The sequence below is a fragment of the Misgurnus anguillicaudatus genome, chromosome 20 (genome assembly GCF_027580225.2).
Source record: "Misgurnus anguillicaudatus chromosome 20, ASM2758022v2, whole genome shotgun sequence".
Classification (NCBI taxonomy): domain Eukaryota; kingdom Metazoa; phylum Chordata; class Actinopteri; order Cypriniformes; family Cobitidae; genus Misgurnus; species Misgurnus anguillicaudatus.
Window position 1 is genome coordinate 29,188,671 of NC_073356.2, and position 25,320 is coordinate 29,213,990.

General features: G+C 34.9%; 5 protein-coding genes and 1 pseudogene across 12 annotated transcripts; 3 read left to right on the plus strand and 3 right to left on the minus strand.

Moving 5' to 3' along the window:
* The first annotated feature begins 730 nt into the window (after nt 1–730).
* LOC129454607 (free fatty acid receptor 3) lies at nt 731–2,107 on the plus strand. The gene is given in 5 exon segments (XM_073858735.1): nt 731–749; nt 1,218–1,411; nt 1,413–1,659; nt 1,662–1,874; nt 1,877–2,107. Coding segments are annotated over 5 exon segments (810 nt in total). The 3' UTR covers nt 2,014–2,107.
* Nucleotides 2,108–5,555: 3,448 nt separating this feature from the next.
* On the plus strand, nt 5,556–6,740 carry LOC129455719 (G-protein coupled receptor 42-like). Its single transcript, XM_055220483.2, has one exon. It carries the CDS (start codon nt 5,581–5,583, stop codon nt 6,517–6,519), a length of 939 nt encoding a protein of 312 aa, XP_055076458.2. The 5' UTR covers nt 5,556–5,580; the 3' UTR covers nt 6,520–6,740.
* Nucleotides 6,741–8,272: 1,532 nt separating this feature from the next.
* Nucleotides 8,273–12,011, plus strand: LOC129455717 (free fatty acid receptor 2). Its single transcript, XM_055220481.2, has 2 exons — nt 8,273–8,594; nt 10,891–12,011. Exon 2 carries the CDS (start codon nt 10,932–10,934, stop codon nt 11,910–11,912), a length of 981 nt encoding a protein of 326 aa, XP_055076456.2. The 5' UTR covers nt 8,273–8,594; nt 10,891–10,931; the 3' UTR covers nt 11,913–12,011.
* A 4,763-nt stretch (nt 12,012–16,774) lies between these two features.
* On the minus strand, nt 16,775–18,575 carry LOC141351504 (barrier-to-autointegration factor pseudogene; annotated as a pseudogene). The gene is made up of 2 exons (XR_012359774.1): nt 18,428–18,575; nt 16,775–17,894 (listed from the first exon to the last, which is right to left on the minus strand). The product of XR_012359774.1 is annotated as a barrier-to-autointegration factor pseudogene (transcript).
* A 543-nt stretch (nt 18,576–19,118) lies between these two features.
* LOC129454914 (barrier-to-autointegration factor B-like) lies at nt 19,119–24,603 on the minus strand. 4 transcript variants are annotated; one of them, XM_073858467.1, is made up of 3 exons: nt 24,510–24,603; nt 20,433–20,475; nt 19,119–20,258 (listed from the first exon to the last, which is right to left on the minus strand). In XM_073858467.1, the coding sequence occupies exon 3, from the start codon at nt 20,208–20,210 to the stop codon at nt 19,938–19,940; it is 273 nt and encodes a 90-aa protein (XP_073714568.1). In that variant the 5' UTR covers nt 20,211–20,258; nt 20,433–20,475; nt 24,510–24,603; the 3' UTR covers nt 19,119–19,937. The 4 variants fall into 4 exon arrangements, with proteins under 4 accessions (XP_073714568.1, XP_073714566.1, XP_073714567.1 ...); XM_073858465.1 differs by lacking the exon at nt 24,510–24,603 and adding an exon at nt 21,112–21,197; XM_073858466.1 differs by lacking the exon at nt 20,433–20,475.
* LOC129454915 (barrier-to-autointegration factor-like) lies at nt 21,531–24,832 on the minus strand. Of its 4 annotated transcripts, none has more exons than XM_073858461.1 (2): nt 24,510–24,832; nt 21,531–24,014 (listed from the first exon to the last, which is right to left on the minus strand). In XM_073858461.1, exons 1-2 carry the CDS (start codon nt 24,640–24,642, stop codon nt 23,743–23,745), a joined length of 405 nt encoding a protein of 134 aa, XP_073714562.1. In that variant the 5' UTR covers nt 24,643–24,832; the 3' UTR covers nt 21,531–23,742. The 4 variants fall into 4 exon arrangements, with proteins under 4 accessions (XP_073714562.1, XP_073714561.1, XP_073714563.1 ...); XM_073858460.1 differs by having other exon boundaries at nt 21,531–24,017; XM_073858462.1 differs by having other exon boundaries at nt 21,531–24,065; nt 24,510–24,629.
* Between the last annotated feature and the right edge of the window lie 488 nt (nt 24,833–25,320).

Below are 25,320 nucleotides of genomic sequence, written 5' to 3' on the forward strand. Positions count from 1 at the left end.
GGGTCTTCTGAATATGGCAGATTTTTTTAAACATGAACATAATGTCAAGTTTTAGTGTACAACAATTTAACAATTGCAGTAACCTGACCACAAGGTGATAATAGCAGTGCAACAATTGTAGAATATAATGTTGCATTTGTATGATTTGTAATTTTCGTGATAACTTTAACTACTACTTGTATCATTATTTAATCACAAATTCATTTTATTTACTTACAGAAAAAAACACATGAATTTCACATGTGATCACGTGTGAACAACATCAATTTCACATGTGAAAAAAAACCAAGTAAAATGTGTGTTTTTGAAACATTTTTGTGTGAATCCCATGAATTCCCACACTGTAAAAAATTTGCAGCATTGTTGTCAAATCAACATTTCTATGTTACTTTAACTTAAAACATTAAATTAAACAATTTCAACTTGATTTAATAAGTTATGTCAATTTTTTAAGCCAAAACTTAAAATAGTAGGTTGAATCAACTTGCAAAACCAAGTTGTTTTAACTTCATGCTGCATATTTTTAGTGATGTGATCACATGGGTCTCACATGGGATTCACACAAAAATGTTCCAAAAACACACATTTCACATGTGAAATTCATGTGACTTTTCTGTAAGGATCCAACTTGCTGTTTACTGTTAAAATATAATTTTTTTGTGCTGCATTGTCCAGGTGGCTGTCACAGAAATGTGTATTCTAGGTAGACATTGATTTTCGAGGACAGATAATGGGAAAAAATATTCTTGGTAAGTCCCAAAAGAAGCCACAACAGCTGCTAATGTAGACAGATTTATACTTAGAAATACTTGGCTTTATGTGTTTGTGTGTTGGTTTAGATATACAGTATTTGTGGGGGACAAATGTCCAAAGTAATATTCATGACATACTATAAGGTGCCCCTAGGGACATTTTACTAGACCTAGATGAAAAAGCTCATACGCATTTAATCTAATGCAAGTGTTTAAAAACAAAAACAAACTATATGTGATATATAACAGGATATTTATAAATAGAAATAAGTCACACACTAGACCAAAAAAAAAAAAAAAACTGAATTGAAACAGGAGAAAAAAGGTGGGGTTAACTACTAAGGTAACAAATAGGAATTTGTTCAAGTAATTTGAGTGATTCATAACTCAAATTAACAGAGAACACATGCACATAATCACAAAGACAATCCTGACAGCCGTACACATTATTTATTATATTTGAAGACACACCAGCAACAATTTATCTCTCCATATACATCATTACTTTCCTGATCGGCTTCCCTGATGCAGTACTGGCATTCTGCTGTATCTCTATTGACATTTTCATGTTGAACCTTGTGATTTCAGACCTTATCTTCCTCATCTTCTTTCCTGTGAAGATGAAAGTGGCTGCAGATAACATGATCTGGAAGATGCCATGCTGCATATATCCTGTGTCCCCTTTATCTGTTCACTTTCTTCTTACCAATTTACAGCAGCAGTCAGTTTTTGGCTGTGATTAGCGCTGAGCGTTACGTGTGCGTGGCTTTTCCAGTAAAATATAAAAGTCAGAGGAAAATCACTTATACGATACTAATATATGTTGCCATCAGGATAATGTTTGTAGTAGCTATAATACTTAATATTAAGATTGCGTCCACCAGTTCTTCTGAAGCAGAAAATATTAGCCTACCAACCACGCAGAACCTCAAAAGTGTTACACAAACTTTAAACCAAATCGGCTTAGAGATGTCCTTATATTGCGGCTGACAGCTGCAGTTCTGTTTTTCCTCATTTCCCTCACTATTTGCTGCATTTGTTACATCAATGCCATTTGGATTTTGTGAAAACTTCCTCTTATAAGACCTCGTCACAGGCTCCTTGCCATCGGACTGGCCCTTGGGACACTTGTTTTGCACCCTTCAGTACATCACAATAAGACAAGAGATCTTTAATGCTGAGCACTTTAAATGCATGTTTTGATCTTATAATTTTTTACTGCATCTCTCGAAAAATGAGAACGTCATTTAAAGTCTGTTAAAAAAAATTCATCTGTATAATTATTTAAAGGGATCTTTGTTGTTTTTGTCTTGATGAAATTGCACATAACAAACATGTAAAGGTATCGGCCATGCTAACATGCCATTTTGTTAAACAAGCACACTTACTTTTTATATGTTTTGGCACTAGGCCAAATGCTTGTTTTCATGTAAAGCGTTTTGATTTTTATCTGAATTTCTGAAACAATGCAGAGGACTCATCAAATTAAAAGATGCAATAAAAAAGTATGCATTTCAGTCTGATTTTATAGAAAATATTGTTTTAAAATACAAAGAGACTCTTAATAGGCTGTCACATTTTATTTGGATGACAAACATCCTGTGTGCCATTACCTTATATAACATACTGTTATTACCTTAACTAAGAAGAGTTGATACATCCCTCTATCATCTGTGTGCGTGCACGTAAGCGCTGGAGCGTGCTGCTACACTTCGATAGCATTTAGCTTAGCCCCATTCATTCAATGGTACCATTTAGAGATAAAGTTAGAAGTGACCAAACACATCAACGTTTTTCCTATTTAAGACGAGTAGTTATACGAAAAAGTTTGGTGGTACAAAATAAAACGTAGCGCTTTTCTAAGCGGATTTAAAAGAGTAACTATATTGTATGGCGTAATAGCACTTTTGGGAGCACTTCAACTCGCCTGAAAAATCGAGATGGTTCTCACTGCGGAACACAACATCCAGGGGGCGGGGTTGGATCTAGATCCAACTCCTCCCACTTTATATACTTTGTTCCGCCAAATGAACCAGTATATTTGCGTTGTTGCAGCCCGCAACCTGTGGTCGCCAACGTTTGCTCTTATCAGTTTAAGTGTACGTTTGATTAATAATATAGTCAAGAAAGATTCATAATTTAGAAAGTATCACAGTTAGGTGTAACGGGAAGGACACGTTCCTGACAATGTGAAATCACTGAATGGATTTATTTGTACATTATCCAACTTATTACAAAGCTTTTCCTATACGAGTAAATATAAAAACAAATGTATTTGATATCTTTCATTAGCAAATAAAAAAAGTAAACCATCTATGAGGGAAACCTGTTTCCTATTGGCTGTAAGCAAAGACGCGTTAACATCCATAAAAGATAAACATTCAATTTATTAATTTCTAAATAACATGCCATAGCCTATATATTTTAATAATTATGCATATTTATACTGTATTCATTCATAGGTCTTAAACTGCATGTGGTAAGATTACTCGTAGGCTTACCCGAAATGTTTTAATCCAAAACATTATAGCAAAAAAATTACATTTCACCCTAAAGGCACTACTTTTATTGTAGTCATAAGTAAAGTTCGTTTTTATGTCAAAAGAATAACTTAATTACGTTACGAGTTAATGCGGAAATGGTAACGCAGCAACACGTGTATGACGTGTCTTGTGGTAAAACTGTCGTCCAATGGGATCTCTGGATCTGGATCCAGCCCCGCCCCTGGATCTGAATCCAACCCCGCCCCCTGGATGTCGTGTTCTGCAGTGAGGCGCTACTGGAAAAATCCGCTCCCCTTCTTCCTCTCATAATGGGAGAGGGAGAGTGTTACTGCGCAGAGTCGAAGTACTCCCAAAAGTGCTATTACGCCATAAAATATAGTTCCTCTTTTAAATCCGCTTAGAAAAGCGCTACGTTTTATTTTGTACCACCAAACTTTTTTGTATAACTACTCGTCCCAAACAGGAAAAACGTTGATGTGTCTGGTCACCTCCAACTCCATCTCCGACTGGCACCATTGAATGAATGGGGCCAAGCCAAATGCCATCGAAGTGTAGCAGCGCGCCCCAGCGCCCACGCGCACACACACAGACGATAGAGGGATGTATCAACAATTCTTAGCCAAGGTAATAACATAGTTTAATATTGAAAATGAGTACTAGACTATTCCTTTAACAAAACGGTACAATAGTGTTCACTGGGGCAGTACCATTTAAAAACTCCTAATATGGAACAATTAGTGTACTTTTTACCTCAGTAAGAGCTTTTTTACCTTTACTTTTGAGATAAATACATAAAAGTGACTCTTATAACACATTATAACAAGTCCTTGGGAGAAAAAACCCTTGAAAGTCAGACATAGCTGATCCTATATGCTATTAATTGTAAAGGCCAAACTGATGTCCAGAACCAGTCAGATGTGCATATTCTTTCTGTTCACTTAAATTAAATAAATATCTGGCCACACACATCTATCAAGTACACAACAATGGACTTCACACAAAACAGTGGACAAAACCCATGTGGTAGTTTATGTGGTTTGCAATAAGTAACCTCCCAGGAAAAATAACAGGCCTGATGACATGATAAGCAAATTGTAAACAAATGTTGCATGTTACTGCATGAGAAGTGTTGCCTGAAGTGAGAAAAAAGCCTGGAGTCTTGGTGAGTAGGTCTCAGTATATTTTCTGATACTTATAAATACAATTTCTTGATATATCATTATTTCACTAAGTTTCAATGTACAGTAACGTTTACATTTACTGATAACAACACGATAGCATTGCAACAAATTTACATAGTCTATAGTACAGTTGTATAGTTTCTGTAATATGTCATTTTTTAAATAAATTTTAACCATTACTTGTATCACTACTAGTCAACATTTAGGGTTCCTTACTCATTTTTATTTATATCTTTACATTTTAGGGTAAACTCATAAAAACTAATAACACAAATGTAACAAATGTTCACATCTATTCTGGGTTTTTATTAGCTGTGCTTTCTTTAAAGAGTAACTAAACCCTTAACCAACTTTTTTTAGTTAATGATCTGTAATAATGATGCTTTATTAGTGCTGTTCATTGATTTTAGTAAGTTTTTTGACATTTGGATATAAAGTGTTTCAATACTACAATATATGGTCTAAAAACGTCTGAGTGCTGCCCTCTTCAGGTTGAACGGTGGCTACTGCAGTTGAATTTTCCTATTGGATGTTGGGTCCAAAAAGTAACTTGTGACGTAAGCAGGTTCAAGCTCACCACGCCCTTGTTACGATCTCACCACATGCTTGGTACGAGCTTAGTTCGTCCCCACTATCTCCGTTGGGATCTGCCCACTTTTCTTGCATTTTTCAAATATTGCCAGTGGGTGGAGTCAGGCTCTGACCAGGGGTTTAGTTACGCTTTAATATTTAGTCCAAGTCACCAATTTAGAAACAATTTGAAATAAAAATTTGGTTTTGCAATGAAATAAATTAATATGTTGCCACAATAAAATCTTTGTCTAGAAAACTACGTTAGATTATTTTAAAACACAGCGTTGGCTCAAAAAGTCCTTTTTTGAACCAATGCTGGGTAGAAAAAAAACTAGCATTTTTAATTTCAAACATTCAAGGATACACTTTTAGATCAAACAGTGTAAAGATAATTCGAGACATTTCAGTCAAGTAACCTAAAACATTTGACCTGTAGTGTACATCAAAATACTTCTATAACTGTTAGACTTAATGTTTACAAATTTTGCAGAACTTTTCTTCTGTGTTATAGGTGCTGTAAATAATTGAAAAAAAAAAAATCCAAAGTGACGAACACTGCTGCATGCAACAATGTTTGAAGACGCAAGAGTATATCTCTCCATATACATCATTACTTTCCTGATCGGCTTCCCTGATGCATTACTTGCATTCTGCTGTTGCATTCGCAAGATCCGGAGTAAACCTATCCCTATTGACATTTTCATGTTGAACCTTGTGATTTCAGACCTCATCTTCCTCATCTTCCTACCTCTGAAGATGAAAGAGGCTGCAGATAACATGATCTGGAAGATGCCGTATATCCTGTGTCCCATTCATCTGTTCACTTTCTTCCTGCCAATTTACAGTAGTTGCCTGTTTTTGGCAGGAATTAGCGCTGAGCGTTACGTGTGCGTGGCTTTTCCAGTCAAATACAGGAGTCCGAGGAGAATTACTTTTACGATACTAATAAGTGTTGCCATGTGGATGTTGGTAATAGGGATTGCGGCAATGTCTTACAAGGCCGTTTACATTGATTTCGAAGCAGAAAACATCACAGATCCTCAAAGTTGTCACAGTAACTTTATCAACAGGCAACTCAAAGATTTGCTTACAATGCGACTGATCGCTGCAGTGTTTTATTTCTGCATACCCCTCATCATTTGTTGCTTTTGTTACATCAATGCCATTCGCATTTTGTTAAAACTTCCTCTAATCGGACGTCATCGCAAGCTCCGGTCCATCGGACTGGCTCTCGGGACGCTCCTCGTGTTTGCAATTTGTTTTGCACCCTACAATGTGTCACACATAGTGGGCTACATAATGTATGAGGATCCAAAATGGCGTCTGAAAGTTTTAATGCTGACCACTTTAAATACATGTTTCGATCTTATTATTTTTTACTGCATCTCTTGGGAAATGAGAAGGGCATTTGTAGTCTGTGTAGAAAGCTTTTATCATTTTTATGATTGTTTAAATCAATTTTGTTGTTGTTTTAATGAAAGTGCACAAAGCAATAATGCACAGATGTAAACACTCACACTCTATACATTTAAACACCAAGCCACATGCTTGTTTTAACATAAAAAATAGTTGTCTTTATGTGAAATTGGATGTAGGTGCACAAGATGGCCTGTGAAGTTCTGGGATGCCATTGTCTGCATACTTCTGGTTGTATAGAAAAAGCTATTTATACCTCCTTTTGGGCATACAATTGCATATACTAATGTATATAAGCATGCTAATGTGTTGATTCAAGAGTTAAGACATCCAAGTCGCGTCATTGTTTTTTTTAAAACCAGGTTGGTTCTAATATTCTTGCAATAACATTACACTACCCCTTATGTGCTTGTCAGTATTTATTAATATCTTTTATGTATCACTGTGTGAGTCTGGATGTATATACGTGATATTATTATTATTATTATTAAACAGGAAGTTTTAATGCACACAATCGCTAGACCAGAAGTCCAACATATGTGACCTGGGACAACAAAACCAAAAATAAATATTTATTTATATATTAATATATATATATCATTAGGATATTAAGTAAAAATCATGTTCCATGAAGATATTTAGTAAATTTTCTACAATAAATATATCATTACTATAAATAAACCATAAATATTTCTACTAGATATATCATTAGTAATAGGTGTTGCTAAAGACTTCATTTGGACAACTTTTAAGGCGATTGTTTTTTTTAAATATTTCGATTTATTTGCACCACAAGATTCCAGATTTTCAAATAGTTGTATCTCAGCCAAATATTGTCCTATCCTAACAAACCATATCAAAGCTTATTTATTCAGCTTCCAGATGAAGTAAAAATAATTCAAAAGGTCCAGGGTCACATATGGCGCCCATATTCAATCTAATTATGAAGCACAGTAAACAGTGGACTCTTGCACTAGGAAAGTGTTTGTTTTGTTATTTTTGTATAATGGTTAAGATATTCAATGTAAAAACATCTCTCAGGTAAAAGGTCCATGAAGGTTCAAAATATGTCACTAGGGTGGTACCTTTCCAAAAAGTACACATTGGTATCCTAGAAGTACATACTGGTACCCTAAAGGTACATAAATGGTACATATTTAAAAGTTACCATCCCAGTGACAACATTTTCTACCTTTTTTCTGGGAGTATAGGACAAGTTTTTCTTAGATATGTAATAATAAGGAAATATTGAGGTTTTGTATACCTTGGCAACAAAAATACAGATAAAAGCTGAATAGTATTAAAAATAAGTTATTAATCTTCTTAAATTGTCTATGAAAGTATTTTTCTGTGGAATGCCTGAAAAATGTGGCATCACATTAAAAAATGCAACCTAAAATTCAGAGAGATGCTAGGCAACCTCAGTTTGTTTGGATGATAAACTTTAGTCCTAGCTATGATTCACCCTTGCACAATTATTTAACCTTAATAAGATTTGATCCAAGGCCAAATATCACTTTCACTATTAAAAAATAGGTATTTTAATGTATTGTAATTATTTAAGTGTCCTATATTGTGACAATTATTATTATCATTTTTAATGTTATTGTTATTGAAAATAACCCAGCATTTTTTTTATGCAATAGGCCTATACTATTGTCTGAAGTGTGATTATGATTTTCTATATTATTTTTTTTTTACTTTATGTTTGAGTATTATATCCTAACAAAAGGCTTATGATATGTTATTCAAATTAAATGCCTTTTCACCTGTTGTAATATTTACAGGTGAGTTAAAATAGACTGTGTGCCATCAATATGAAATTTCCTGGACACACACAAAACAAACAATTACTTCTTATCTTGTCAGTATATAAAAAGACCATGTTCTTGGGGTGACTCTGTACATATGCTACACATAAGCCAACTTCCTTTGTTCCCCGTGTTAACTGATCTCAGGTTGCCACGAGACATTGTTTGATGAGCTTCAGAGCTGTACATTACGCTTCCAATTGATTAAATTTCCGCTATCTTGAGATTTTGCTCCCATCACTTAGCAAGATTACTGTATGTGCTCACAATGCCAAAGTCAGTGAAAGAAAGGCAGCGGATATTTACTCTCGGAGAAACACAAGATGCTAAGGATCTCATGTTTCCTTTATTGTAAAGGTCAGTTTTTGTGATTTATATAAATATATTATATACACTGTTAAAAATATGGGTGCCAAATGATGCCATGGGTGAACTATTTTTGGCTTGGTGGTTCTAAGAACCTTCAAAATCCAAAGAAGCTTTCTGTTTCAAAAATGATTCTTTGTGTGGGAAATTTCTTTAGACTAAAAAAGTAATAAAGAAATGGTTGTTTTGGGAATAAAAAAAAAGATAAGTCTTTGGCATTGCTGTTGTGAGAAACCTTTTAGAAAAAAAGCTGTCACTCTGGCACTACCCTGTTCAAAAAGTACAACTTAGATGGTACCTCAAAGGTACATATTTCTACCAAATGTATATATATATATCTGTACTTTAATGGTAAATAATAGGACATTTTAAAAGGGTACCTCTTTTTTTACCTGTATGTGGATAATTTACAAGACCATTTCTAGGATATTCAAGGTTATTTCATATATTGTTTTGCTGGATAAATCTGCTTTACATTACATTAAATTACTTGAAATGGTACCAGGGGAGCTCCTTATGACATTTTATGAAATACATGAATTTATCATGAATTCTGTGTAGTAAAACAAAACATAAACAGAAAAATAAAGCTACACTACCCTGTATAATTAAATATGTTGTTTAACTAAAATTTTAAGTTTGTTTGAGATTGCTTTATACAGTTGAATTTACTTACAAAATGGAAGAAAGTTGTTGCCCTAAAAAATTCAGTTATGTGAACTAAAACAAAAGTACATATATCTTAAGATTTTTAGTTAAGTAAACTTAATTCTGAGTTAATTTAACTTGAAATAATTTGTAATATCAATTGCTCTGTCCAATATCTCCACTAATTTAAATGAGTTCAAAGATTTTCTATTTTTAATTCATTTATAGTGTTGAATTGTCAGAGAGAACTACAATAAAATGTGCTGAACAGGGTTCATGTAAACACTGATCACCTGAACTGTGACTTCATATTCAGGCACAAAGGATTATGGGTTTTCCATAAAGGAATATTCCACTTTCATGAAACAAAAATTCCGATAATTAACTCATCTCTTTGTCTTCAATCGGTAGGAAAATAATATTTTTTTGAGTGAAACATTTCAGGATTTTTCTCAGTTTAAAAGACTTGATTGTCGAAATGATCATCATTTTCAACAATAAAAATATATACACTTTTAAACCACAACTGTTCATCTTGCTGTAGCCGTGTGATGCGGCAGCGTTACGTGAAACGCACACTTGTGACCATTTTAAACAATAAACTGACACAAAGACATTAATTAGCAGTGGCGGTCGGTGTCTTCTTTTTTCGAGGGTGCACGATGTGAAGTTCATCACAACATGTATGTAGCCCGTCGTGTGTGTGGTCCGTAATTTCAAAATGTGTGTTTGGCGCGCCGAGTGAACTCATGTGCATCACGTGTCCCGTCAAAACAAGTGCCCGCAGACGCGTCCAAAGGGTTTATGATAAAAAAGACGCTCATGTTTGCCAGATACTTGCATAATCTCATGCGTATTCAGCGTTTACTGTTAAGGAAGTGTCTTGCGTGTATTTTGTGAACGTGAGCGTCTCTTTTATCATAAACGGTTTTGATGCGTGTGCAGCAGGCACTTATTTTGGCAAAACACGTGATGCACATGGTTCACATGACACTCCGAACACATATTTTGAATTTGCGCCCCTTAATGTCGAAACGGTCCTCCTTCTCCACACTTGTAAATACTGGAGCGATAGTTTCGCACACGTCATGTGTGACCTTTTGACGTGATTACGCAAGGCATGATGTCTGGGAGTGTGGAGAAAAAGGACTGTTCCGATGTTGTTGTATGTGGACTGATACTTATTAATGTCTTTGTGTCCGTTTATTGTTTAAAATGGTCGCATGTGATTTGTTTTATAAAAGTGGAATATTCCTTTAAAACATGTATTGATAATTTTATGTTAATTTCACTTGAATGTTTTAGTTTAATGAATTTTATATGCTTAAAAGTGAAATAAACTAAGATTTTTAAAGTATATGCCAAAAAAATCTAATATAAAGTGATGTTTACTTCATTGTTTAAGTTAAGACAATATTTGGGTTAATAGTGTGTCTGGAATTTTCTTTGGAGAGGCCATGAAAGGATGAATCCTACACAAGGGTACACTGAGTTAAATGTTTTTATATGATTGTACATAAATTTCATTTTAAATTATTTTTTAAACCTGTCTTTTCAATGATACCTTACCAAAGTTTTTTTGGAAATCATCGCTGCACTGTACTCCTGTTGACTTCTGCTGTTTTTCTTCTTTACACAGTGTTTCCATCTTTTGACGTTTGATCTGTGAGGTGCAAATCAATGGCCAATTTCTACGCCCATCTTCTTTTGTTATTCTACATTGTCGTCTTCTTGATTGGCCTTCCTGCCAACATCTTGGCATTCTATACGTTCTACCGAAAGGTTCACCGCAAGCCCACGCCGATCGACATTCTCCTGCTGAACCTGACCATATCTGACCTCATCTTCCTCGCCGTCCTGCCCTTCAAGATGAAGGAAGCTTTCGACGACATGAACTGGAACCTGCCTTATCAACTGTGTCCTGTTATTAGTTTCCTTTTCTACTCCACTATCTACACAAGCACTTTGTTTCTAACAGCCATTAGCATAGAGCGCTACCTGGGCGTGGCATTTCCAATCCGGTACGCGCTAGGTCGCCGGCCACGCAATGCCGTGATCGCAAGTTTCTTCCTATGGCTCCTGGGATCTCTTAACCTCAGCATTGTGTACATTGTGCCAACCATCAACTCAAGTCATGTCATAAACTCACATAACATGGAAATAATGTGCTACGATAACTTTACTGCAGAGCAGCTAGAAATTCTCCTTCCTGTTCGCCTGGAGCTCTTTATCGTGCTTTTTTGTATACCCTTCCTCATCTGCTGTTTCTGTTATATAAACTTCATCCGAATTCTGTCCAATCTGCCCCACCTGGGACGACGTCGTAGGCTCAGGGCCATTGGACTTGCAGTGGGGACACTGCTTGTTTTCACCCTCAGTTTCAGCCCCTACAATGTCTCACATGTGGTCGGTTTCATCCATGGCAGTAGTGAGAATTGGCGTAATATTGCTTTAATTTTCAGCACCCTAAATGCATGTTTGGACCCGATCATCTTTTACTTCTCATCTGCGGCTGTCAGAAGTGCCATACGAACATGTGTTAATGGTTTTAGGGACAAAGTGCACATTGTTAGATGCAGACGGGCTCAATGCTGCCCTCTGCTGGCTTCCTCCAGGACTGAGGCCTATCAAGATACAAATCCTACTGTTGACCAGAAATAAGCTTTGTGTGTAATTGTTGTTATTTATGTAATAAATTAAAGTATTTTAATAATGTATGCCTACTGAAAATGTATACAAATGTTATGGTTGTAATTTATTATGAGAAATTGTGAGAATGTGAATTATGATGTATATCAATGATCTTTGAAATTTGATTTATTCATGTAAAATAAAACGTTTATTTTAAAAAAATTATACTTTAAACTATATTGATTTACTAGATGAATCGTTTGGATATTTTTATCTTACCCCAAGTGAAAAGTATTACTTTATTTTCGTGTGTACAACATTATTAAACTACAAAAAGATCTTTGAAAAAGAAACAACTACATCACTTCATTGGTAAATGTGTAAAATTATAAGATTTGGCTTAGTTATTTACTAAAGATTTTAGATTTTATTTAAAATCAAGGGTTATCTAAAACTTAACTTTTATCTCCATATGCCCTCTTTAAAGATGGCACAATATTTTATGTGTAAGCCATTTCTGTAATTTGTTTGACTGATCGGAAAGAAAATGTAAATATTGTGGCCCTATTGTTACCTTTGATATGAATTTACTTTAATAATTCAATACATTTACATTAACAATTAATAAGGTAACACAAAATGCAGCAATTTTGTAATTTATAATATTTATTAATGAGCTGAGTGCCTTTCTTAGGTTTAAACTTTAAGTGTTGCTTTTAAGTGTTGAAAAGAAATACAAACTACTATAACAAAATCTGGAAAGAAATGTGAAAATGTGAAAGAAAAACATAAGAACGAGCGACTCGAGAGGAAAACTTCCCCAGCGAGTGCCTGTCTCTAAATAACACACAGTACATATATTTTCTAATTATCAACTAGCATTGGCAAAGCCAATCACAAACTCCCATGATCTGCAACAATGGAATCAGAAATACATTTTTTTGAGTGTATGGGTTAGTTGGAAGGGTGTGCATTTTTTTTTTTTAATTTTCCTGAAACAAATTATAAGCGTTTCTTGTTCACATCTTTTTACTTTATCTGGAATATTTTCTCCCTGACATTTCCATGTTCCTCCTTTAATCATTGGATGATAATCACAAAATGCATCCCATGTTTTATAATGCTGTGTCATCAGAATGTTGTGAAAAAACATGTTAGGATACCTTATCACTTCTGAGAATAAAACAGCACATATTGCAATAGCGTCTTGAGGGGTATTTATGTGAGAATTAACCTTCTTGTGATTCCCAGTCATATAATTCCAAAGGACCTCAGAAAAATTCTTTCTAACATAATTGGATGGCTTTAGTTTTGCATAATTTAGCATTTTGTCTGAAAAATCTATCTTTTTCTCATCTTGACTGAATGGACAACAGTACAGATCACTTGATCGCAATAGTAGGCAGGCAATGAGTGTTAAAAAAGTTTGTATAACATTTCTGAGATTTAGTTTTAACATTTACAGTTTTTTCTGAATGCTTAAGCGCTAATCATGATTCTTGTAGCACAATTTCTAAAACTATTAATACGTATAGCAAAACCACTCACTGAGTTTGCAAAACTAAAAGCACAAACACTGCTTTGACTCAGTTTGCAATTTTGTAACACACACTTTGCAAAACTGTACTCACAATTCACTGCACAACACTCTTTTTGCAGAACTGTAAACACAACTCACTGCTTACACTCAATTACCAAATTTCCAACACACTCCTAGCAAAATTATACACATGTATGGCTATCATTAACACTATTCTGCCAACTGTCTGGCACACTTTCACATGTTCAAACTGTTTTAGATAATTAGTTCACTTTGCAATCAGCCTAAGTAGTATAAATAAGCCACAGGTAAGCTATCTGTGTGGAGTACAATGGAAGGAGCAGTAAGAGTGAGAAGAGTGAGAATCAGAGGAGGCAGAGGAGGCCGAGGGAGAGGACGTGGAGATGAAGAAGTTGGAGGAAGAGGACGTGGAGTTGAAGAAGCGAGAGGGTTAGAGGAAGTTAGAGGAAGAGGACAAGGAGGAGCAAGAAGAGGACGAGGAGGCAGAGGGAGAGGACGTGAAGGTGAAGAAGTTGGAGGAAGAGGACGTGGAGTTGAAGAAGCGAGAGGGTTAGAGGAAGTTAGAGGAAGAGAACAAGGAGGAGCAAGAAGAGGACGAGGAGGCAGAGGGAGAGGACGTGAAGGTGAAGAAGTTGGAGGAAGAGGACGTGGAGTTGAAGAAGCGAGAGGGTTAGAGGAAGTTAGAGGAAGAGGACAAGGAGGAGCAAGAAGAGGACGAGGAGGCAGAGGGAGAGGACGTGAAGGTGAAGAAGTTGGAGGAAGAGGACGTGGAGTTGAAGAACCGAGAGGGTTGGAGGAAATTAGAAGAAGAGGATGAGGAGGGGAAAGAGGAAGGGTAAGAAGAGTAAGACATAGAATAACTGATGACATCAGAGCTACAATAGTGGACCATGTCATCAACCATGGGATAACCCTGAGGGAAGCTGGCCAACGGGTTCAGCCTAATTTGAGCCGCTACACTGTGGCAAGCATCATTAGGACATTTCGAAATGAGAATCGGTAAGTACTTTGTAGCACTGCCATACTCCAATGAGAAACACAATAGTACCATACATGCAAAAATACTGAAATTGTTACTTTACAGAATTCCTAGACATCCAGATGTTGGGGGCAGAGGAAGAATGTTCACTCCAGAGCAAGAGACCCATATAGTGAACATGGTGATTGCCAATAATGCAATAAGACTGCGCGAAATACAGCAGCGCATAATTGATAATGACACCATCTTTCAAAATATACACAGTGTAAGCATTTCTGCACTATGTCGTGTACTTGCGCGCCACAGAATAAGAATGAAGCAAATTTACAGAGTTCCTTTCGAGAGAACACAGAACGTGTAAAGCAACTGCGATATGACTATGTGCAGGTAAGCTATAGTGTCATTGGTTCTGAATTTGGAAGTGCATACTGTAGTGCTGTGCATGGGCCTGATGGTTTGCATTTGTTTTGTCTTGTCCAGAGAGTGATGGAACTAGAAGCAGATGCGATGGGACATGAGCTACTTTTTGTAGATGAGGCCGGTTTTAACCTCAGTAAAACCAGGAGACGTGGCAGGAACATTATTGGACACCGTGCCATCATCAATGTCCCAGGACAACGTGCTGGTAACATAACCATGTGTGCAGCTATAAGCCAAAATGGTGTTGTTCACCATCATGCAACCATAGGCCCATACAACGCTGGACACATTATTGCATTCCTGGACACACTACATGACATGCTCACTGTTCAGAGACCAGAGCATACCCGATATGTCATGTTAGTTTCCATAGGGCTGCTCTGGTCCGCAACTGGTTTACAGACCATCCATTTTTCATGGCACTCAACCTCCCTCCATACTCTCCATTCTTAAATCCCATCGAGGAGTTCTTCTCTGCCTGGCGCTGGAAACTGTACGACCGTCATCCTCATCAACAGGTAGCCCTTTTACAGGCAATGGAGGAGGCATGTGGAGATATTGACCAGGCATCATGTCAGGCCTGGATACGGCATTCAAGGAGATATTATCCCCGGTGCCTTGGACTGGAGGATATCGCATGCGATGTGGAGGAAATTTTGTGTCCGGACCCAGAAAGACGACATGATGTAGGCTGATTGTCTTTTTTTTGTGAAATTACTATTTTGTGTTCTGACTTTATCTTGGTTTTTATGAGTGTGAATAAACACCAATACTTGAAGTTTGGATCCTTGTATGTTTACATGACACTATGACAAAAGTATGACCTCAAATTGACATCTGTACACAGAGAAAGTAAAAGCCAGATGTGTTTTGTATTCATACCATCAGTGTGTAGTTGACACATTGTGTGCTTAGTAGATGATGGCTTGTGTTTACTGTTTGATACGAAAACACCATTTTTATGAAGGTGTGCAGAGTTAATCTAGCTGTATTCGCTTTTGCAAGAGAACTACAATGTTTTGATAATTGGGTGAAAGGTTTTGTTATTTGTGTGTAGAGTTTTGCAAAAATAGCCAAAAGTTACAAAAAATGTGCTTAAGCAATCAGAAAAAACTGTAATTTCTGTTAGCACATCTTTTTATCAATGTTTACCAACACACAAACATTTCCTTTAAATTCCTTTAAATTTAAACCCAAATAATAAAGTATGACCTACCTCTTGTTCATTTCAATCTAAGTGAGTACCTGAAACTTCACCTTTTAAAGATGTCTTCTAGGGAAATGAAACTTAACCAAATGGTTTGGCCACAGCCAACTTTGTGCCATTTTTTTGTGTCCTTTTAAATGCAAATGAGCTTATCTCTGCACAAAATGGCAGTGCCATAGTGCAGATTAAGGAGCGGTATTGTCCCATCTGACCTATTTATTCACATGCTTGAAGAGAAGTAATGTTTTTAGTAAGACATGTTTGTTTAAACTTATATAAGGCCTAGTCCTTGCTTAAGCTAATATCCGGGAAACCACCCCAAAATGACACAAAAGATGTGGTGAATTACCTTTATCCAAACTAAACGCATACTGACAAAAGTGAGAAAATTATAAACATTTAAATTGTTATTTGTGTGATGTTTTAGAGTGTATGTTAAAAAAACTACATTGGCCTTTAAATTTTATTTCAAAACTTTATTCGTTTAAAAGAAAAAAGAATCTTCTCTGAATTAAAAAGCAGCATACACTACTTTCACTTCATAGTCATTTCTATTCAGCATTACCGTATTGTTCAGGTTCTCAGTTGTCTTCTGGAGAAATGAAACTTAAAGGATTGGGTGACGCCCATTAATCAACAAATGCTGAAGGACTGATAAAAATAATAACATGGTAAATTTGTTGTGATGGAAAATCCTTGTGTAAAACAAAAGATACTAAATCCAATAAAAGTTAAAATATATTTTATTACTTTTGGATGTTAAACCATGTGGTAAAAGACAGTTAGAGACAGACAGTGGGCCTATGCAAAGACCATGATTTATGAGCAGGGAGTCACGCCGTCATTTGGCAATTTGTGGAAACCAAAGCATTTGGAAGAGGAAGACATATATTGAATAAATCACATTTAAATGTTTAGGTTTTATTTAATATTAACAGACAAGGGGTAATAATTGTCCTAGATTAGAACACATGCTGTCTTAACTGAAAATAACTTGCACTTACATATCTAAGAATAAGCCACTGATTTGTCTCAAGATACACACCAGTTATGTTTTTAAGGCATGTTTTTAAGAGATGCTTACTTATTTTAACAAAGGCGTAGTCCTGGCTTCAGCTAAGCCTTGACTGTGAAACCAGGCCTAAATATGGTCCTAAATGAAGGTAACTGAATTACTTTGTGGCTAATAAAAGCATTAAAATCACCATTTTGAAAAAGATGTCAACATTTTATCTTATTTTTATTCTATACACCACTGCTACGCCTTACCAAAAACTCAAAATTTCAAGCTTTATATGAGCTTGAATTTACTGATGGCATATTGTTTTGCACTGTAATGCATTATATGTACTTATTATGTGACATAAACAGCTTTCTTAACTAAAGCAAGATGCAGTAAAGATAAAGACACATTTATAAGACCCATTATTTTCAACTGTTGTACTATACCTTGCTGTTGCAGAAGGCTATATAAATGACATTAACATAAGTAATATGAGTGCAACAAGGCAACCAGTTTTGTCGACTTTACAAAAACTGATCTTTCCATTCCTTCAGACCGTTATAACAATCACTTTGATGCTTTGCATTTGCTCCACATGAGTCTCCAAGCCAGCTCTTAAACTTCCCCTCATCCGACTGCAACACCAGGAAACGACCCAGGACCTCATTTGCTGTTCTTATTCCAGTCTTTTCAAGTCGTCCACCCAATACAGGACCAATTCCAGGAAGTGTGTTAACAGATTTGTTCCCCATTGTCTCAGAACAGAATGATCTATGCTTTTGGGATGTCGTCATTGCTGCTAATTGTGATTTGACAGTGAGCAATAAATAAGATCTGCAGACCTGAGAAAGTGAGACAGAAATACATATACATTAAATAATCCTGATATTAACTGTAATTACTGATTTAATGTCAATACGGCACACATTACCGTAAATGCCTGAATGATAATTAGGGTCTTATTTAAGTAACGCTTAACAATAGGTGACAATTTTACACCTGTTTTAACAAAGTTTTGCTTTGAGAACCACGACGGGTAACAAAACTGTTTCTCTGTTTTATTTTAGTGTGGTATATTGACCAAAAAATACAAAGCACATAATAAACAAAATTAAATGTGATTTCCAATAAGTTTTATTTAATTCGTAATGTTGTTGTAAATAATGAATTCCTTTTGCCACGACAATCTTGTACATAAAAGGCAGAAATATAGCCAGAAAAGGCAATGAGTGGTAAAAAAGTTTGTATAACATTCTTAGATTTAGTTTTAACATTTAATTTCTGTTAGCACATCTATTTATCAATGTTTACCAACACACAAACACTTTCTTTAAGTTCCTTTAAATTTAAACCCAAATAATAAAGTATGACCTACCTCTTGTTCATGTCAATCTAAGTGAGTATTGTACATGAAACTTCACCTTTTAAAGATGTCTTCTAGGGAAATGAAACTTAACCAAATGGTTTGGCCACACCCAACTTTGTGCCATTTTTGTGTTTCCTTTTAAATGCACATGAGCTTATCTCTGCACTAAATGTCAGTACCATTGTGCAGATTAAGGTGTGGTATTATCCCATCTGATCTATTTTTTCACATGCTTGAAGAGAAGTAATGTTTTTAGTAAGACATGTTTGTTTAAACTTATATTTCCTAATTAAACTAAGGCCTAGTCCTTGCTTAAGCTAATATCCCAAAACCACCCAAAAAGATGTGCTGAATTACCTTTATCCAAACTAAACGCATAGGCTACTGACAAAAGTGAGAAAATTATAAACATTTAAATTGTTATTTGTGTGATGTTTTAGAGAGTATGTTAAAAAAACTACATTGGCCTTTAAGTATTTCAAAACTTTATTCGTTTAAAAGAAAAAAGAATCTTCTCTGAATTAAAAAGCAGCATACACTACTTTCACTTCATAGTCATTTCTATTCAGCATTACTGTATTGTTCAGGTTCTCAGTTGTCTTCTGGAGAAATGAAACTTTACTAAAGGATTGGGTGACGCCCATTAATTAACAAATGCTGAAGGACTGATACAAATAATAATATAGTCAATTTGTTTTAAGTGATGGAAAATCCTTGTGTAAAACAAAATATACTAAATCCAATAAAAGTTAAAATATATTTTATTACTTTTGGATGTTAAACCATGTGGTAAAAGACAGTTAGAGACCGACAGTGGGCCTATGCAAAGACCGTGATTTATGAGCAGGGAGTCACGCCGTCATTTGGCGATTTGTGAAAACTAAAGGATTTGGAAGAGGAAGACATATATCGAACAAATTACATTCAAATGTTTAGGTTTTATTTCAAATTTACAGACGAGGCGTAATGCTTGTCATAGATTAGACGCATGCTGTCTTAACTAAAAATAACTTGCACTGACAGATCTAAAAATGAGCCACTCATTTGTCTCAAGATACAAACCAGTTGGATGTTTTTAAGAGATGCTTACTTATTAAGGTGTAGTCCTGGCTTCAGCTAAGCCTTGACTGTGAAACCAGGCCTAAATATGGTCCTAAATGAAGGTAACTGAATTACTTTGTGGCTGATAAAAGCATTAAAATCACCATTATGAAAAAGATGTCAACATTTTATCTTTTTTTATTTTATAAACCATATGCCTTACCACCAACTCAACATTTCAAGCATTATATGAGCTTGAATTTACTGATGGCATAGTGTTTTACACTGTAATGCATTATATGTACTCATGTGACATAAACAGCTTTCTTAACTAAAGCAAGATGCAGTAAAGATAAAGACACATTTATAAGACCCATTATTTTCAACTGTTGTACTATACCTTGCTGTTGCAGAAGGCTATAAAAATGACATTAATATAAGTAATATGAGTGCAACAAGGCAACCAGTTTTGTCGACTTTATAAAAACTGATCTGTCCATTCCTTCAGACCGTTATAACAATCACTTTGTTGCTTTGCATTTGCTTCACATGAGTCTCTAAGCCAGCTCTTAAACTTCAACTCATCCATCCTCAAGACCAGGAAACGACCCAGGACCTCATTTGCTCTTCTTATTCCAATCTTTTCAAGTTGTTCAGCCATCACAGGACCAATTCCAGGAAGTGTTTCAACAGATTTGTTCCTCATTGGCTCAGAACAGAATGATCTGTGCTTTTGGGTTGTTGTTGTCATTGCTGCTAATTGTGAATTGACAGTGAGCAATAAATGAGATCTGCAGACCTGAGAAAGTGAGACAGAAATACATATATTAGGATAAATATAATAATCCTGATATTAACTGTAATTACCGATTTAATGTTAATACGACACATTTCCGTAAATGCGTGAATGATAATTAGCGTCTTATTTAAGTAACGCTTAAATACTGTCAGAAATAAAGTTACAAAACTGTACCTTTTCTGTCACTGGGGCTGTACCCTAAGTTTCCGTTTGGTACCTTTACATGAATACAAAACAGAATTTTGGATAGATTACCGTACCTTTAGGACCTACATTGTTAGAAAAAGTCAAAATATGTACCCTAGCTGTCAGTGGGGCAGCACCCTTTAAGAAGGTAATTGTATGGACCATTAGGTACAGATATGTAAACATATACCATGTACATTTGAAATACTAATATGTATTTTTGAGGTATAATAAGCTCTCTTTGGTCCCAATATGTACCTCTGAGGTACTAAAATGAAATCCTTAGGTGCAAAGCTGTACTTTTTGAAAGGGTACAGCTCCAGTGATAGAAAAGGTACAGTTTTGTACCTTTATTTCTGACAGTAAACGGTAGGTGACAAATTTTACACCTGTTTTTACAAAGTTTTGCTTTGAGAACCACAATGGGTTACAAAACTGTTTCTCTGTTGTCCTACAATTGTATTTTAGTGTGATATATTGACCAAAAAGACAAAACACATAATACACTAAATTAAATGTTATTTCCAATAAGTTTTATTTAATTCGTAATATTGTTGTAAATAATGAATTTCTTTGGCCACGGCAATCTTGTACATAAAATCTGATATTGTGACAATCCTAACATATATCTTATCTTTAAAAAAAAAGTATGTAAAATTGTTCTTACCAAAGACGAAATACACCTCCACAGAAGTATCTCAATCCGGACTGTAATGCTTTTCTGTTCAAATTTGCTGCTTGATGTACGAGATCATGTCTATATATAGCCCGTTTCTCAATGTCAAGGATACTTCCAGGACTAGTCCTTACAAGTCACTTCCTTCAGAGGCTAGGCGAGACTCCTCTTAATCATTTGGAGAACACGTAAATGGAACAGGCTTGCAAGTGCATGTCATTGCGTCAATTAAAGGTGTGCTTTCGGCGCTGCGCGATCCACCAAACTTTACAAAACTTTTAAGACTGGTCCGTAGATTTATGCTATGACTTTTCCAACTGATGGGATTTACAGAATTCCTAAACCATGTGGCATGGATGTATGTGTTCGGACACTTTTGTGAGCAGTGCGAGCACATTTCTGATGTAAATCCCTTTTCCACAGTGTAATGTGTACTATAAAGAGTCTTATATTGTATAAGCTGAAGGTTGGCATTTTTAGCCAAATTTGAGTCCAGAAGTCGACATCTGGATTTGGATTAGTAAGGTTATGGTTTAATTTGAATTAGTCGGGGAGGATATATTAACTTAATCTGCTAATGGAGAGGGAAGTTAAAGATTTATCAAGGGTTTGCCATGATATATATGTATTTGGGCTGGTTTGCTAATACATGCAGAAACAAACTTACTACAACACGCACGCATATAGACTAGACATACACTTAAGATGAGATTTGTATGACATTGATAAGACAGAATATGATTCATGTATTTTCTGCATGATTTAAACCTCTGTGTGGTGTCTTTATAGCCCATCATGTTTCTACCTGAATTTCACGATGATTGTGGAACAAAATATTATCAAACCAAACCACCAGGTGTGAAGCCCAAAGGCTTATTTGCGCAAATATTTAACCATGAAAAAAGCGTGTCTTAAATTACTATGTGCTTAAATTAAGTTGCTGCAATTATTGCTAAAAAAAGAGGCATAACAGAGAGCAGAGAACGTGTCGGCAGAGGATTGTTTTAACATGTAGCAGTTTATTTGTTCATTAAATACAGATAATACAATAAAAAGTACAGCTATAAAAATATACAAATAGGTTATGTAAAAAAGAAAGATAAGTAAAACAAAGTGACCTGCTTTTTACTTTTACTTAAGTAGATTTTTAGACCAGTAACTTTACGGGCACTGGGCCCTATCATACAAATAGGGGGGCCAATTTCATCAAAAATCCTCCTCATCCTCCTCATCTCGATGACAGCTGTATGAGCATTTTACCGGAAACTCCACCTTATAAAATTGTCTTTTAGGAAAATGAAACTTAATAATTGGGCCACACCCACCAGTCACCTGGCAAGTCTCTCTTGACTGCATTTCTATCTCTTTTATCTTAAAAACAAAACACTAACTCTCTCTTTTTCTCTCAACAGGTATTGTTTTTGGAATAGTAAAAACTTTGTTGTATAAGCATCTTTTGTCCTATTGCCTCCCTATGACATATCGCTTTACTGCCGCATTGAATAAAAGTGTCTAAATGTAAGCTAAATGTCTAACTGTAAAATGTAATGTCAATGCATTCTTTTTTTACTATGTAAGTCAATGGGGCTTATGAAAGGTTTGGTCCCAAACATTCCTCAAAATATCTTCCTTTATGTTCATTCAGAACAAAGTAATTAGTACAAGTTTGTAACAAGACGCAAGTGGGAAAATTATGACAGAATTTCCATTTATGGGTGATCTATCCCTTTAATAAAAGCCCATTTTTTAAGTTTTGCACTGTCTATACAGCAAAGTTGCAGAAGCCAATATAAATATTAACATGTGTAAAATAAGTCCATTCAGTTTACGTGTTTAAGTACACACATATGCAGTCCTTAAGTATAAAAAAAATCAAATCTATTAGCTCACCCACCTATACTCTCTTAATCTCTTGATCAATCTGCAATGTAATGTTCAAACAAATTCATACTTAGTGAACTCTCATTTACAACGACTATACATTTGGAAACAGTTAAAAAGCATGCTTAAGATTTAACGGTTTAAACATATAAAATAAATATGACGTAGAACAGCATTTCTCTGAAATAAATGAAGAATTATTTAAACACAGACAATGTGTAAAGTTTTTAACAAAATTTAACAATTTAGGTTTATCAAGATTAGATCATTTATTCAAGAATAGGTCATGACTAGAGGAGTCAATTATTATTTTAATCTGCTATACCAATTAATAGAATTAGTAGGACATTACAATACCTTACTATTTATTGAGAAAAGTCCTAAATGAAGGTAACTGAATGGTTACTATGTGGCTGATAAAAAAAAATCTCTATTATGAAAAAAAGTAAAAGTTTTAATATATAAATTATTAATATATTATACGATATAAATATAATATATTATTAATAAATAATATACATTATTTGTATATTATTTGTTTTTCTACAAATATTGATAAATAAGAATACAAATAGTTTTGCACTGTGATGCAATATTTGTTCTTATTATGTGACGTACATAACCATGTGTTTCCTTACTAAAGCCATGCAGTAAAGATAAAGGCACATTTATAAGACGCAACTTTTATAAATAACATTAACGTGAGTAGCTTAACATGAAAGGCAACCAGTTTTGTCGACTTTACAAAAAATTATTTGTCCATTCCCTCAGACAGTTGTAACAATCCCTTTGATGCTTTGCATTTGCTCCACACGAGTCTCTAAGCCAGCTCTTAAACTTCCACTCATCCATCCCCAAGATCAGAAAACGACCTAGGACGTCCTTTGCTGTTCTTATTCCAATCTTTTCAAGTCGTCCACCCAACACAGGACCAATTCCAGGAAGTGCGTAAACAGATTTGTCCCCCATTGGCTCAGAACAGAATGATCTATGCTTTTGGGATGTCGTCATTGCTGCTAATTATGACAGTGAGCAATAAATGAGATCTGCAGACCTGAGAAAGTCTGAAGACAGAAATACATACAGTAGGATATATATAAATCCCGATATTAACTGTAATTACCGATTTAATCTTAATACTGCACACATTACCCTAAATGCGTGAATGATAATAAGCGTCTTATTTAAGTAGCCTAACGTTTAAACGGTAGGTGACAATTTTACACATGTTTTTACGAAGTTTTGCTTTGAGAACCAAGATGGGTTACAAAACTGTTTCTCTGTTGTCCTACAATTGTATTTTAATGTGATATATTGACAAAAAAAAGACAAAACACATCATAATCAAAATTTATGGTGATTTCGAAAAAGTTTTATTTAATTCGTAATATTGTTGTTAATAACGAATTCCTTTGGCCACGACAATCTTGTACATGAAATCTGATATTGTGACAATCCTTACATATATCTTATCTTTAAAAATTGTCAAAATGTAAAATTGTTCTTACCAAAGACGAAATACACCTGCACAGAAGTATTTCCGGACTGTAATGCTTTTCTATTCAAATTTGCTGCTTGATGTAAGAGATCATGTCCATATATGGACTTCCTTATGAAGTTGTCAAGCAGTACTCGTGACATGCAAACACCTAAACAAACAAAACATTCACGCAACGTTGATCTCCTACTCAAACTTTTTCTAAACCAAATACAGACTGATCTTCCAGCAGACAAAAGTAAATATAATTATGAAAATAAAGATTTATAATTATTTCATAACTTTTTTTATTTAAACAGCAACAGTCATCAAGTATAAACAAATCATATAGCTTATAGAATTCAATCTATGGGTAAGAATGCCATGCTGCGAGTTTCTGAATTGAATAATCAGACATCATTAAAACCTCATCATTTCTATCTCATCATATACAACCATTTGAATTAAACAGCAAGAGGGCATTAGAGTCTAATGATTAGACTATACTATCACTTTATAAATCAACAGTCATTTTAATCCAGCATTAGTACTGTAACACAACACATCTGAGCAAATAACTATCTGTTTACTTTGTATTGCTGTGTAATCTATGAAACTCATATTTGAATTTTTGGTTTGCAAACCTCACAAATTATTTTAGGTTTCTGTTCTTATTTTTTAATCTGCTGATTTTACATGTTTGACAATGTAAAAGAGCTACAATTAACAAGTTTAGTTTTAATGTAGTTTGTTTTCCTTATGCATAGCCATCATTAGATCATTTACTCACTTTTACAATTTTGTGATATTTGTCCATTTCTTAACAGCTCTGCAAGTTTTAT